This window comes from Lissotriton helveticus, chromosome 11 (assembly GCF_964261635.1).
Source record: "Lissotriton helveticus chromosome 11, aLisHel1.1, whole genome shotgun sequence".
In the NCBI taxonomy this organism is placed as follows: domain Eukaryota; kingdom Metazoa; phylum Chordata; class Amphibia; order Caudata; family Salamandridae; genus Lissotriton; species Lissotriton helveticus.
In genome coordinates, this window is record NC_136072.1 from 802,591,943 (window position 1) to 802,607,158 (window position 15,216).

The window sequence follows — 15,216 nt, forward strand, 5'->3', positions numbered from 1 at the left end:
TCAGGAATCGGAAAGCGAGAAGCGCCCTCTTGCCCATGGGGCCAAGTTTTATACCTTTTTGAATAGCTAATCTTCACTATCATGAACACATTTCTTTGCCATCCAGTGTCCTCATTGGCTGACTGATGTCAGTCCATTACGTGTCATCACGACTCCATACTAAAATCGAGCCTTTTCTTTGACTCTATTGTCCACTGTTTTTCGTGACTTTTGGCTTCCTTGAAAATGAAACATTTCACGAGTTACAGTTCGTGACTTCCTTAGCCTGGCAAACTTTGCCGCTTCCTGTCCTTGAGTCTGTCTCTCCAAGAGCACGTTTAACACAATTCATTTGAGTTTGCAAAAACTTGTCAACGTGGTAAAAGTTTCCACTTCCATGCAGGGCTCTTTCTGGACAGAACTCGAAAACGCCATCTTTTCAATGTGCCTTTTAGGCCTCACTCGAAAACTATTATTTAAACAAACACAAGACATCAATTAATTAGAGAATTGAGACCCATTCTGTTACCCACCCCCTTTGCTAATTATTAACCCATTAATTTATTTTACCTAGCTGTGCACACAAAACTGCATTTTATTATCTACCTTCTTTTTAGGCCGCAGGATTCTCCACGAGCTTATGCCACATAAAGACGTAAAGACAGAACATAAGCACACAAATAAGCACATGCCATTAGTTAAACAGCCGCATTTAATACTGACAAATACAATAGACAAGGTTAGTTTATTATTTTATAGGCACTTGCTTTTGCAACACAGAGCACGAGTTAGTCCCTCGTGTTTCTGATGTATATGCATTTTAAAACTAAGTTGGTTAATAATTCACCACAAACCAGTTTATACGGTTACTGTTTTATGGAAGTTTAACTTAGCGAGTCAGAACAAAATATCATTCTAAACCTTGCTCCATCACTGGTAATGGATCAACTATTGAACTAGAAGATTAGAGTGTGTGTGTGTGTTTCCCAATCATAATGGGACCCACGGTATCTCATCGTTAAGCCCCACATCGTTTGTTTTCAAGCGTGCTTCAACGGGGGACGGAATATTGTTCACGTGTGGCTTTCCTGTGCTGACTCTGCCCCCAGAAGTACGGTATGGTAGCCACACGCGAATAGCGGCTCCGGAACAATATTCCGTCCCCCGTTGAAGCACGCACTTTGGGCTCACGAGGCACAGTATACCTCGCCCAGATTAAGTACTAAATCCTTGTCCTGATGAATGCTCTATAGACACGGCTGGGCACAATGGGGCAGAAACATGTCGACATAGTTACATGATCCTCATCTATACACTATAGATTTTAACAATTTTTTCTCATACTCTTTGAATTAAAACATTTTTTTGGGTGAGCAAAAGATTTTTTAACTCACTTCACGTATGAGCACTGTGTAAAACTATTTCTGGACACTACTGCCTATCCAGTGGTTGCCTCAGGCTTGAGGCATGCATACGACAAAAAAAAGATCAAATGATGATGCATTAACGCATTATTACAGGCGGAGCACCAAGATATACCGCCATCGATTTCAATGCGTGTATGAGGGTTTTTTACTGAGAGAGATATATAACCTTGGTAACGCAGTTACAAGTTGTCCATTCCCATTTTTGATTATGGAGTATTAATACGTGGAAGCTGAATGGACAAGAAGATTACCTGTTGATTCTGACCCATAGCAGATTTCCCCATTCCCCCGAAACCGTAAAGTAGTAAGAGCATTTTTATGACTATTTGGGTAATAGAGGAGGTTTAGCCCTCACTTTCCAAAATAGCCACCCCCCTTACAAACCTCTTGAGAAAAAAACTCTCCAAGAAGCGCATACTAAATACTTCTATAGAAGTCATCGAGGCTTTTCAGGAACTTAAACACATTCTAACCTCTAGTCCTGTCCTCACCTCCCCAGACTTTTACAGACAGTTCATATTACAAACAGATGCTTCCAATTGTGACATCGGGCGGTTCTCTCCCAGACCAACAGCAAAGAGTTTAATGTACCTATTGTATTCATTATTCACAAGCCATCAGGAAATTAAGAACGACCTGGACTAAAGGGCATGGGAGGCTGTATGTTATTTTGAGGAAAGAATACAAAAAGAAGTTATGGGAAGATTCTGGTCAAAATTACTATTCAGTGCGAGGCAAAACTACAGTACTTTTGGGGAAATAATAAACAACCTGAACAGGCCGGTGAACTCCAGAACCTCAAACGTAGAAGAACACGACTGGGCTGAATTTTTAACAAGGAGATTTATGGAGAACAAAGTTCCTAAACAGCCTCTTAAGTACTTGGATGACTCCCACCAACCAGAATGAGAGACGGAGATTGGAAAAACAGCAAAATATTACTGCAGAAATGAAGGTACCTCAATTCTAAAGGAAAATAAAACAAACTCATTATTTTACTCAGAGCAAATAACTAACATAATATGTAGTGGCAGATGAGATGGAGCACCAGGGCCAAATCGCATCCCTCAAGCTATTTTTAAATACAATCCAGCCCTCTGGAGTAAATATCTAGCCACACTTTTTAAAGTAGACTCACTAAACCAGATGCCATCCAGATGTCAAGGCTCAATTATCACACCAATTTATAAATTAATAAAGGGGGAAATAGAATGACCCAGTGCTTTAAATGGGCCGGTACTCACCGGTACTGAGTACCGGCACTTCAAAATTTTCGAGTCGTCAGTACCGGCACTTTTCTTTAGTTCAGGGAGAGTACAGGTACCCTGATTGATGGCACAGCAGGAACATGGTAGCCATGAAGTAGCCTTTTGCATAGAGGCTCCTAGATTAGCAGCTCCCATTTGATTTTCGCAGACTGCTGGGGTTGGTGAGGGCTTGCGTCACGCTGTGATTAACAGGACAGGGTCTCGTCAGACCCTGCACTGTTGATTAGCCGTCAACGACCATTCAGTTGAAAGTGATTTAGCCTCCCCCCTGCTGGTCAGTAATTCAGTCCCATTTAGGATATTGCAATAAAACAAGTAGCAGGGAAACGCAATCCTTCACCTTCGACAAAGCCGGTTTTCTTTTCAACACAGGAGCTGCTACCCTTTGTGTGCCCCTCCTACACAACGGGTTCATGAGTGTGAAGGTGCCCTGCCCAAAGAGCAATTAATAGCAGTGACTACTGCAGCACTCCAGGAACTGGATCTGGTTGGGGGAAAACGACATGAACATAGAAGGAAGGGGGAGGGAGGAATGGAAAAAAGTGAGGTGACAGCTAAAGTTAGAATTGCCACTTTTTTTCAGATACAAAAACCATATATTTGTTCATGTCTGAAAAGAGTGCTTAGAAATGGTATGTTAACACAAATCGGTGTAAAGTAAAAATCTGCTGTATTTCTTGAAGTAATTGGTTTAACTATTGAGGAACCACATGTGATTTCAATCGAATCGCCTCCTTTAATGCTTGGAAGCAGTCTGATCAAGAGAAATTAAAGAACCTTCAGCCTGGAATTTAGTTTAAAACGCTGCCTTGCAATATTTACAGGACCCCGACGGCGCTTGCGTGCACACACACTTTCACAGCTTGGAAATACTTTTGTACTTTTGAAGTAATTAAATGATTCATGCTTTTATTTACTGGAAAAATTATAAATCCTGATTTAGCAAGTTTTTTTTTGTGCAAGCCTCTATTTAAAAATAAAGCCCTCAGCAGTAAGCTTACTCTATCAACAAAAACAATGATGTATAGCACAACGAAATACTCCTTTGCATGTGGGGAATGTGTTTGTGTACATGTCTGTTTGTTTCTTTCTGTGTGTGTGCATGCTTGAGAATATATAGCATTGTGCCACACAACAAATAATGGTATGACAGTAAGAAGTTGCAAATATTACAAAACTAGAAAAAGTTACCATATTATCCTGTTTGGCTTTGCTTTTGTGTAATGATTTAACGTGTTTTGTTTACATAAAGACCTTTCTGTTGTGTTGTGATACTTGCTGCAATTGGTATAGATGTTATTATGTATCATCCTGTCTTGCCCTAAGCCCCGCCCACAGCCACTTGCCACACCTCTAGCTCATTTTAATGAGTACCTACACTTATTTTTTACCATTTAAAGCACTGGAATGACCTGTCAATTTATAGGCTTATTGCGCTCTTTGATGTAGAAGCAAAGAACCACGCCTCTGAGCTTGGCAGACCTGATTAACTGGTCGGACAAATTCAATTTGATCTCAATTAATCAGACAGGCTTTAAATAAGGGATTGGAACGAACACAAATACTTCACCTCGAATAGCAGGAAAAAAAACTGCACCTCGGCTCCATAGATCTAGAAGCAGCCTTTGACAGCGTGGATAGTCAGTACCAGTGGAAAAAAACTTAGAGCTTGAAATATACCCGAAAGAATACTAAGAGGTATAATGTTATTCTGATCCCAAACCTGGATAAGAATAAAGCTGGGCGATGGTTCCAAAATATCAAGAATGCTGAATGCAAACAAGGGCCTGAAACAAGGATGTGTGCTGGCACCGCACCTGTTCAGTCTGTAAAGGTCTGATTTGACGCAACAGCTTAATAAGATCAACTCCCATTCACCGCATCTGGGAAAGCCCTCTTTTTTGCAGATATGTACACAGACAATGGGATTCTATTGAGCTGGTTGGGCTCCGAAGGTCATTTACTTAAAATGATGGATTATAGAACAGCTAACAGATTAGAAGTCAAATCATCTAAAACCAAAACAATGCTAATTAGTAATCGTGTAGCACCCAGCAAAATATCTGGTTAGGCGGTAACCCACGGGAGGAAGTAACCAGCTACAAATACCTGGGGGGTTTTAGATCGACAATAGTCTAAATCACCAAGAGCAGAAAAATTACATGGCAGAGAACCAGTGCATTCGCTTTCTTCTTTAGGACTCTTGCCAAAAAAAAACAACAAAAAAAAACACAACACTGGAGGGCCCATTCTACAAGCCATTGCTTACCATGATAGCAACAAAAATGCTACCGACGATATCTTACGCTAACATTGCTCTATACTGTAAAGATTCTGCACTCTTGAATAAGCTGCTAGTTATAACTTATAAAAAGGTCTTTCAGCTTCCACAGACCGCATTGCTGGCGCAGGTGCAACTTGAATTTGGGCTTATAAATGAAACACAATACAGCTTCGGTACCGATTAAACTAAATTCAGCTTTCACCACACTCATTAAAGGCCCTATGGACAGAACTTGAAAAGGACCACAAAAAAAATCTGTGTACAATCAATAGCTCATAAAGCGTTACCAGTTACATGCACTGCTGAGCTGTGGAACAATAATCACCCTTTTACAACTTATAAACACATCTGCAAAATATAATTTCTTGCTACTCAATAAAAACCTCTTCATCCTTAGATCACACGCCTGGATGGTGATTAAAAATTATAAGACCCATACACCAGCACCTTACTTAAATCTCACATTTTCGGTACATTTAAAAAAAAAAAAAAACAAAAAAAAAAAACACACAATTGATGGCACTCCGCTTTGGAAAGCTACCGTCCATAGCGGACCAGACGAGCTGGATATATAAAGAGCTGACAGCATCCAGACTTTGTGGTAGCACAAATAAAAAATCTAATCTGTATATGCCCTTAAATTCACACAGCACAAACTACTTTATTAAGAAAATACTTTGTCAGAGTAATAAGGACATGTAGGGCTGCTATAATACAAGGACTAGATCATTCAGATCCCCAAATGAACTGCAAGCTCATAACATTTCTCAGGCTTCCTGATCAGGCTTTGAAAATCACAGCCCAATAGATTTATCTTTTATATGCAAATTATATACCGTAAAGATCATTGTAGAACGTGGTGTCACATCTGACACTGGAACAAATGATATAATTCATCCAACCTCCACAATAAACCATTTTGCTACGAATTTTATACCAAAGTAAAGTTAAAAATGAGGTTGGTTAAATTATTCACTTGCGCGTTGAAGTCACTTAAAGCATGGGAGGAGTGTGTATTTCAAAGCTTGAGCCATCTGCAGGAGCAAAGACATTTACAGTATGACCATGATCAACGTGTCCATATGAAGTTTAAAGGATAGAAAAGATATGAAAATTAAAATCTATTACTTCATTATATTGTATCAAGAACAAGGTTTGCTGTACTTCTGCCCTACACTCTCGTATTTTTTTTAATTTAAAATCCCAAACATTGGATGTATATGAACCCCACCGAACGCAAGGATCAAGTGCGCACATCCCAAAATATGAAGTCCGGTTTTAAAACTATGAAAAATGTATCTTGTAATGTTATTTGATGTTTTATGCGAAAATAGTTAGGTTTTAATTAACTAAACAATAAACACACCATTACCATAGTCCTTAACAGGTACTACTCCACATTTATGTACACCAGTTCTGTCTAATGTACCCTCTTTCTTGCTTGATTAGACCCAGGTGTTTACTTTGTGGTTATTATAAGTATTTGGAGATAACTCCTGCTGGTCTTTAAACCTCCCCAAGTCCTCTGTCAGTTTTAAACTGATACCCCTCCAATTTCAACACACATCACTAAGTTACAGAGAACTGCCACAGTCCTAACAGAGCACAAGGCAGGGAGAGAATCTCCTGGCCCAACAGAGGGACAACCTAAAATATATATATATATATATATATATATATATATATATATATATATATAAAAATTATGAACTCAGAAATGCATTTTCTTTTCTTCTCCTTTTTAAAGTCTAGAACAGTGCAACGCTTCAGACATTCAGGCCCTTGGAGCAGCGCCTGAAAGCTCTTATGGATGGTTGAGGGGGGGAGTGGGGGGGAAGGATCTCAGCAGCACACAGAATCCTGACTGAATCGTGGATATAAGGTACTGAACCCCGTAATGAGACAGATGGGGCTTCTGATCACCTCAGTGGTAGGTATTTATGCATTTTGCATCATCTTCATTTGGGGGTGATTAACTACTGCACGGCTACTGTCATCCCTCTACATGGATGCATGCTGCAGCAAACTTCGACACAATGGTGCAAACACCAAGTGAAGCAGGTGAACAGAGCCACCATTCGCAGTCGAAACTTCTACTACATGGTATACGATTGGTGGCGAAAAACAGGTCTCACCATTTTACCCCACCAAGCACACAATCTGCAAGTTTGGCTCGCCTCTTGGGTTAGGGAGGATGTAGGGACCAATCTATCCAGCACATAACATACTATGTAAGGAAATAACAAAATACACGCATGTCAAAATGATTCTATTTTGGTGTCTGGGTCGAGCATACCATGAAAGTATTTGCCAAATAAAAATTCACAAGACGGCTAGCTGTGGGTCACATTTTCTACATGCATGGTGTCCATTGTTGCAGCATCAAAAAACACAAATACATTCATGGCTTTCCTGAAAGCTGGGTCTACGCTCAAGGAAATTCATTCAACGATACTGCTGTCTAGCTCCTGTGCTTTGTGCTTCTAGGGAGGCAACTACTCTCCTTTCCCTCTAACTTGCAGGGGCACCTCAACCATCTGAGTGATAGGCACAGAGGTATCCTACAGTTACCTAGGACTCATCCCATGAGCAGGTGTAGGGTTAGTGTCTTGTTCTTCCCAATCCCATCGATGTGTCTGGCTGGTACCAGTGGCATCCATTTGGCAAATAACGCTGTGAGGATCTCTCTCAAATATGGGAAGACTCCATCTTGAAGTATGTGCTCCCCTGTGTACTCTTACCTGCAGGGTGGTTGTGTTTAATGTTAAATTTCATGCATGTTTCCATGTACAACAGCCAGGCACTCACACACCAGACGCATAGAGGGGTATCTAGTATGGCTTTCATAATATAACAGAAACTAACGACAGTCACATTTTTTAAATTTATTCATAAAAAAATAAAAACATAGAAAAAAAAAAACATTAAAACTGGTTGGTGTGAATAAGTATTTGGCACCAGGGGTAAATTAACAGCACCAGACACACTCAAAGATGTACTGGCATGAAAATAGTCTTCGTGAATATGCGTTTGCAGAAATGACGACCGGTTTAGGCACATGTAATGGATCCTTGATGGTGTTCATGAAACAAAAAGAGCTCTGGAAACATTGCAAATTAATTTTCCTTTCAGTCATACGGCTCACAGCTCTTGAACATAGACAGTTTGGAACTGGCGAACTATTCACTGGTGGCCATGGATAAGAGCCTAACGATGGAGATGGCTAGGCAGCCGATCTCCAGAATGGATAGTCTACAGAAAAGATGTAGCCAGAGTCCTGTGTCCCGCGTGTGACAGCAGTAGAGGGGCCTCACCAGCCCCATCGCTGGCCTTGAACCTCAATGAAGTGTCCAGCACATCTCAGAGCGGGATGACCTTGAAATTCTGGATGCTTGTTTGGTCCTTGGAGCTGCTCACAGTCATCGGCATGTTCTCGTTCTGTGAGGTGCTGAGGAACCACATGGGGCAGGTGGCGGACTCGAAAGTAAAGACTGGCCCACTCGCCATGAAGAAGATGAAGCGCACCAGGGCACCCTTGAGGCTGGTCAGCTTCCCACTCACTTCCTGTAGCACAAAAGGGAGAGTTTGGTTAGCAGGTAGAGAGGATGGGACAGTGGAGGGCCAGAGACGCTTAGACCTATGGGGACAGTGAGTGCTATGTCTAGAATGGTCTGGTGGGAAGCCAGTAATAACTCCTTTGGATAGTCTGTAATTTCCCCTTCCCAACATACAACAGTGCTACAATTAATATCAGACGCAAATGCACGTTTTCCTCCACTATCTTAGGACAGGATACTGCCAGTGTTGTATGGCACAGGATAAGTACATCACAAATGAAGACTTGAAAAGCATCATCAAGGTACAGTGGTAGATTCACATGGAGCCTTGCGCCTCGAGGTACAAGAGATGACAGGCCCTGTGGAGCTGTAAACGCTTGCGCTTAAACACCCACCAACCCCTCCCAACCAGGAAACAGGTGTCTGTGAAGCAGTGGCATCTAGAGCCTCGACCAGAAATGGGTGGGGAGGGGGAATGGTTGAGTAGTCTATCTCAAGATACAAGGCCCTACCTCATGAAGGTCAGGTTTCCAAAAGTTTGCTTGGCAATCTGGGCCTCCTTGTCACTAACTCTAGGGCATCCAGACCCAATGTTTAAAATATGTAACCAAATGTATCTGGGCATGCGCAGAAGGGGTGGTAGTTTTGAACGCACAAGACTCCTGCACCATTCTGAGTGGGTCCTGAACATCACATTTGTAGGTTCCTGAAGGTACAGAAGATCTTGAGTGGCACGGCTAAAGCTCAAAGTTGATTCCGCATGTAAATTAGTGAATAAACAGGCCAAACCGAATCTAGTAAAGATGGAGCCCTCCTGCACTTATGTTTGATAACCAACCTACAGCGCAAACCTCGAAGTTAAGTACAAAAGAAGAACGGGGGGGTGGATAGTTGTACACTCCTCTGAACTATATTTTTTAGAAGAGGAACAACCCGAAGCAGTATTTTTAACTAAGACTTGGCTTCTCAAGGAGTCTGAACCTGATCTTGTGCAAACCCTCCCTCCTTGTTACTATATTCAGTGGAAAGCTTGCAAAAAGAGGAAAGGTGGAGGCATTGCTATCATTCTTAAGGATTCTTTTAAATGTAGTGGGGAGCCTGATCTCATATCAGACTGCGAGAACGTCTCCTTCGCAATTACATTCTCTGCCACTCACATCTTTTCAGGAATCTTAATTTACAGCCCCCTCCCTAGGTACTTGTGGACAATTCCTTAAATCTCTACCCGATACAGCTGCCCCTCTAGCTACCTCCCCCCCCAACTTCACTTAGGCGGATCTCAAGCTGCATTTAGATGACCCCCTCAAAGTCGGAAGCTCCTGAATCTGCCAAAGACCTATTATCTATCCAGCCAATACAGAGGGTCAATGGACTACTCGTAGTAAAGGCCACATTCTAGACCCTGTTCTTTCAAATGACAATGAGCTCTTAGTGTGCGACCCTATCCCTGGTCAGATTACTTTTTGATCCCCATCTCCTGGAACACATCGACACAATCAGCTGCTGTTAAAACCACCAGTAGTGGGGAACATCCATGGTCTAAACGACCTCTAGGACCTTTGATCTCGGCCCTTAAAGATACCAAGCTTACATTAGACTCCAACCCTATCTCAGCCACAGGAACATTCACTCAGTGGATAGAGTCTTCCTTGGATGCAGTCATCCCTATTAAACCTGTAGAAGAAAAACTGTGATACCAGGGGATCAATACTCACTCAATTTGTAGCAGGAAAAACATGAATTAGTCCTACCTTCAATAACTCATAAAGAACAATCAATGAATCTATTTTACAAAGACAGCCTATACCCTAGTATAGTCCAGCACGCTTAACCAAGCAATTCTTCTTTAAAGCATATATCAATTTTATTTTTTCATTTTTTATGCTTAAAGTGCTATCTTTTTTTGTCCATCCACAAAACAAATATACAGAAAATTACATAAATATATACACACAAAACACATATTATACATATATACACATATTATACATTGTAGGTCAAATCACCTATTGGACCTTTTTGCCCTATACATTCACAGGGAAAGGATGCTTTGTAAAATTATAAATGGCATTCCTTTAAACACAGATCACCCGTAAACCAATGGAGTGCACAAGGTGCAATATTTCCACCTCAGTATTTTAGTGTACTCTCTTTTGTTTATTCTACCAACACTTTCATAATTTCATATCGGGTGTCATTGTAGAACTGTCGACGCGTTTCAGCCCTCTGACTATGGGCCTCATCAGGACATGGGCTTTCCAGGGTCCATCTATAATTCGAAAATTATATATACATTATGTACAATCAACACAAAATAATAAAACTATCAGGGATTCATAAAATAATACATTTCTTTTTCTTTACACGTTCCTTCTATATTATTTCAAATCCTGCTGTTCCACCATGTATCACCATATATACATTTGTAATTATTCCATTCCTTAGAGTGTACCGGCATCCTGTGATCCATTACATTAAACACCCAAATGTGATTCACTAAATAAAAATGTGTTCAAGTGACCCATAACACATGCAATCTTTTTAAACCTAGATATAAATAAAAATAAAAACTATTCTCGAGACCATTGTAATGAAAGTATACTGTTACCCTCAATCTTATTTTTGCAGGGGGGCACGGAGAACAGCCGGGTGAGCACCTATGAGGATGCGCTGTTAACACAAATGATACCGAAAATCACTAATTCTTATTCAAAGAAAATCGACATAGTATGCTACCGAATAGGGCAGGGATTTACCTAATGTTGTTTCCAGACTGTTCTAAGACTTAGTGGTCCTTCAAGTTGCCACTATTTTCACAACCGATATTGTTACTTCTTTTCTCTTCAAATTCTAAAACAGAAGTACAGCGTATTTTCAAACACACAGTAAGTAGAATTAGTGAAAAAATGAATGAACTCGCCTTTAAAACGCTAAATTTACCTTCATTTTTTTGGGTATATTGACGCTGGGGCACTTTATTACTTCCACAACGGACACCGTTCTGTGAAAAAGAGCGTATCTAAAGTCAAGCTATATAGAGGAACGGTAGCGGATAACTATTCTTTTGCTTTCTAAAGCCGAGTCGGTATGCCAGTGTAGAATTACACATACCTGAATAGGAATACTTTACGCCGTGTCCCCTCGCTTCTTTCGTTTGCCGGATATCGTTCAACCACGTCGGTCGGCAGACCACGTGGTACGGAACTGGAATTAAAAAGCCTACATCCATCGATACTGAGAGAGGACTACCCTGTTTTCCAACTCTCTCGTATTCAGGCAAAAAATGATGATTTCCCACTCTCTTGTTTTTAAACATCGAGAACAGACCACAAAGCATAGTTTCTCCATATAATTGCAGAAAAATATATATAAATCTAGAAATAATAATAGTAATAATAAGGGCAATACTATATGTTTTTCCACTCGTTTTTCAGGAACACAAAAAGCGGACTAAAAGAGCTACTTCTATGAAATCTGGAAACTCTTTTCTGTTAGAAAATATAAATACCAGAAATATATATATGTGTATGTCCATATGGTTGTACCTTATAGCCCATAAAGGAATGCCTCTACTCTTTACAATCTTATATGCATGCAGTCTTTTTTTCTATTTACCAAATATTTACAACAGATATATCATGTCAATATCAGCCTTTAATGTAGCAATGCCCATATCTCATCTCTGTCATTTAAACCATTAGATGCTGTGTGGTATTTTTCAATAAATCTTGCTTCCAATCTATTCAATTTCATCTCTATTTCTTCTGTATTCGTACCCTCCACTACTCCTAGTACTGTCCATCGTATATCTTTTTCAGTGTGATTCATGTCCTGAAAGTGTTGTACTAAGGGGGCACCTTGTGTTTTACATTTAACCCGTGATTTATGTTGTAAAATACGTTTATTTGTTGTGTAGATTGTCCCACGTAGATCTTATTGCATGGGCACATAATACAATAAATAGTATTCTTAGTATTGCAATTGGAAAAAGATCTTTGGTAATGGGTCTGTCCATTCAACTCTACTTCTTTGGTGTCTTTCGTCAATGTACAGGCCAAACAATTTTGGCATCTGTAGTGTCCCAAAACCGGTGGTAAGCCTAATAGGTCTCTCAGATTGGTCTGTTGAGGGGCAGTTGTTCTCGCCGCTCTAACTAGATGTTGGCGTACATTTTTGCCCTTTTTAAAAGCAAATAATGGTTTGGTGACTCCAAGATGTTCTATCAATTTCCAATTTTTTTGTATCAATTTTTTGATTTTATTAGCCTTCGGATCATAGGTCAGGACACAAGTAAGTGGAGTATTCTTTTCTCTTGTTTTTGGTACTAGTAATACTTCTCTTCGGGTATACCACGCTCTTTTAGGGGCATTCTCTACTAACCTTTTCGGATACCCTCTAGCCACCAGTTTTTCTTTTAGTTTCTCCGCATTGTCAAAGTAGTCCTCCTTATTGCTACAATTTCTCCTCACACGGAGAAATTGGCCGTAAGGTAAATTCTCTTTTAACGTGCGAGGGTGGCTGCTCGTAAAATGTAAGAGAGTATTACGGTCTGTTGGTTTCGTATACAGACTTACTTGTAACTCTCCATTGTTGTGTTGGATATAAACATCCAAAAAATTGATCTTGTGTTGGTCTTTTTCTAAAGTAAAATTGAACTCGATGGTTCTTGAATTCAACCAATTATGGAACTCTAACAGACCTGTCTCATCTCCATTCCAGATCAAAAATATGTCATCTATATAGCGACACCAAAATTCCACCTGGGTCTTAAAGGGGTTGGTGTCGCTATATATCCATTTGTCTTCAAATTCAGCCATCACTAAGTTGGCTATCTCTGGTGAAAAGCTACAGCCCATGGCCACTCCCGATATTTGTAAGTATAGATTATTCTTGAAACTGAAAAAATTATTTAAGACAAATCCTCGCCGACTGATATTAAAAAAATCGGTGGGAACTTGATGAGGTCGAACTCTTTGATCTAAAACATGTCTCATCACTGCTAAAGCTTCGTCCTGGGGAATATTCGTATACAATGATTCAATATCAAAGGAGACCAGTCGTTGATTTTCTGTATTGTATGGCAAACTTTCAACCTTTGATATTAAATCCATTGTGTCCCTAATGTATGATCTAGTATTTTTAACCAAAGGTAGTAGAAAAGTGTCGATGAATTTTGCTAGTGGTTCTAGCAATGAACCACAGGCAGACACAATGGGTCTCCCTGGTGGACTAGTCGTGGATTTGTGCACTTTAGGTAGTACATAAATATTTGGAATTTTATTGTTGTCACTATTTAAAAAGTCAAATTCTTTTTCACACAAGAACCCATTTTCCCACCCATTCTTACTTAATTCTAAGATTTCTTGTTTGAGTTTGAGAGTGGGGTTATTTGTCAGTATTCTGTAATGTCTTGTATTAGATAGTTGGGACATCACTTCATCATATTTGTCCGTGTCCCACAGCACTATCCCTCCCCCTTTATCCGCAGGTTTAATAATCACTGCCGGATTTTGGGATAGGTCTCTCAAGGCTGTTCGTTCTAATCTACTACAATTTGAATTAAAGAATATTTTTTTAGTTTGTAAAGTGTCTAACTCACGTAGAACTTGGGTTTCAAACAGTAGGACTTCTGGAGGTAAAAGTATACTCTCGGGAATAAATGTTGATTTATTTCTGAGTCCACTCACATTAGTCTGTTCTTCATATTCTCTATCCATAAAGAATACTTTTAGTCTAATCTTTCTCAAAAATTGGAGAACTTCCGTCTTAGTATCTACTGGATTCTGAAGAAATATAGGTACAAATGATAACCCTTTAGATAATAGTGATAACTCAGCCTCGGTAGGGATATGTTTCGATAGGTTATAGATGGGTATAATTGATGTTTGTTCTACCTCCCCCAACATATTATTCCTTATCGTCTGTATGTTCTCCTCCTCGTGCGGAAGGGTTCTGATTCTTGATTCTGATACTGTTGTGGTTGTTGGTATGCTCCATGTGGTATGAATGGGCCCGCCTGTTGGTTGTAACCCCTCCAGCGTGGCCCTCCACCTCTTGATCGGTACCTGCCTCTGTTGAAAAAAGGTGGCCCTGCTCTTGTACTGTAGGGATATGTTTGATACCCACCGTGTTGTCCCTGATCTGAGTCGGACGATGAATCAGAGAATGTAATAAATTTATTACGAGATCTGCTCCTATATTGCAGATTTAATGAACTGGGGTTGTTATTTTGGAAGAAGTCGTCCTTAAGATATGGATAGACTTCCTCCAATTTAAAGTTTTTAATATCCCTTGCAACTTTTGTTATCTTAACATTAGTGTTATGTGCTGTAAAGTCTGCAATCGTTTTTACAACTGATTCTAATAACGTTTTTGCATCGGTAATAGTGGTATCACCCAAAATCTCCTGTTCTAATGTTTCTATCTCTTTTAGTTCTTCCTCATTAAGTCTTAGGGCTGTTTCAACTGAAAGTACCATCCAGTCTATTGAACATTTTGTTCCTACTCCTCCGAATCTGTTTAGATAAATTTTGTCGTGGTAAAGATTACAGGAATATTTTTGACTTGAAGTCCTACTGGAATCGTTTTACTTTTAATATGTTCCGATAGTACTTTAGCATGTAGTTGAGTACGAATATTTTTCTTTTTAAGTTGTTTCAATCTTTCAACTTTGTCTAGATTGGTAGTTTGTGCACAGGTTG

General features: G+C 39.9%; 1 protein-coding gene across 1 annotated transcript in view; it reads right to left on the minus strand.

Moving 5' to 3' along the window:
- Window positions 1-7,897: 7,897 nt before the first annotated feature.
- The window catches only part of LOC144791185 (interleukin-1 beta-like), a 37,366-nt gene continuing 30,047 nt past the window's right edge, over window positions 7,898-15,216 (minus strand). The window contains exon 6 of the mRNA XM_078665829.1: window positions 7,898-8,522. Within this exon, the coding sequence (XP_078521955.1) occupies window positions 8,319-8,522 (204 nt within the window). The 3' untranslated portion in view covers window positions 7,898-8,318. The remainder of the gene's footprint in view (window positions 8,523-15,216) is intronic.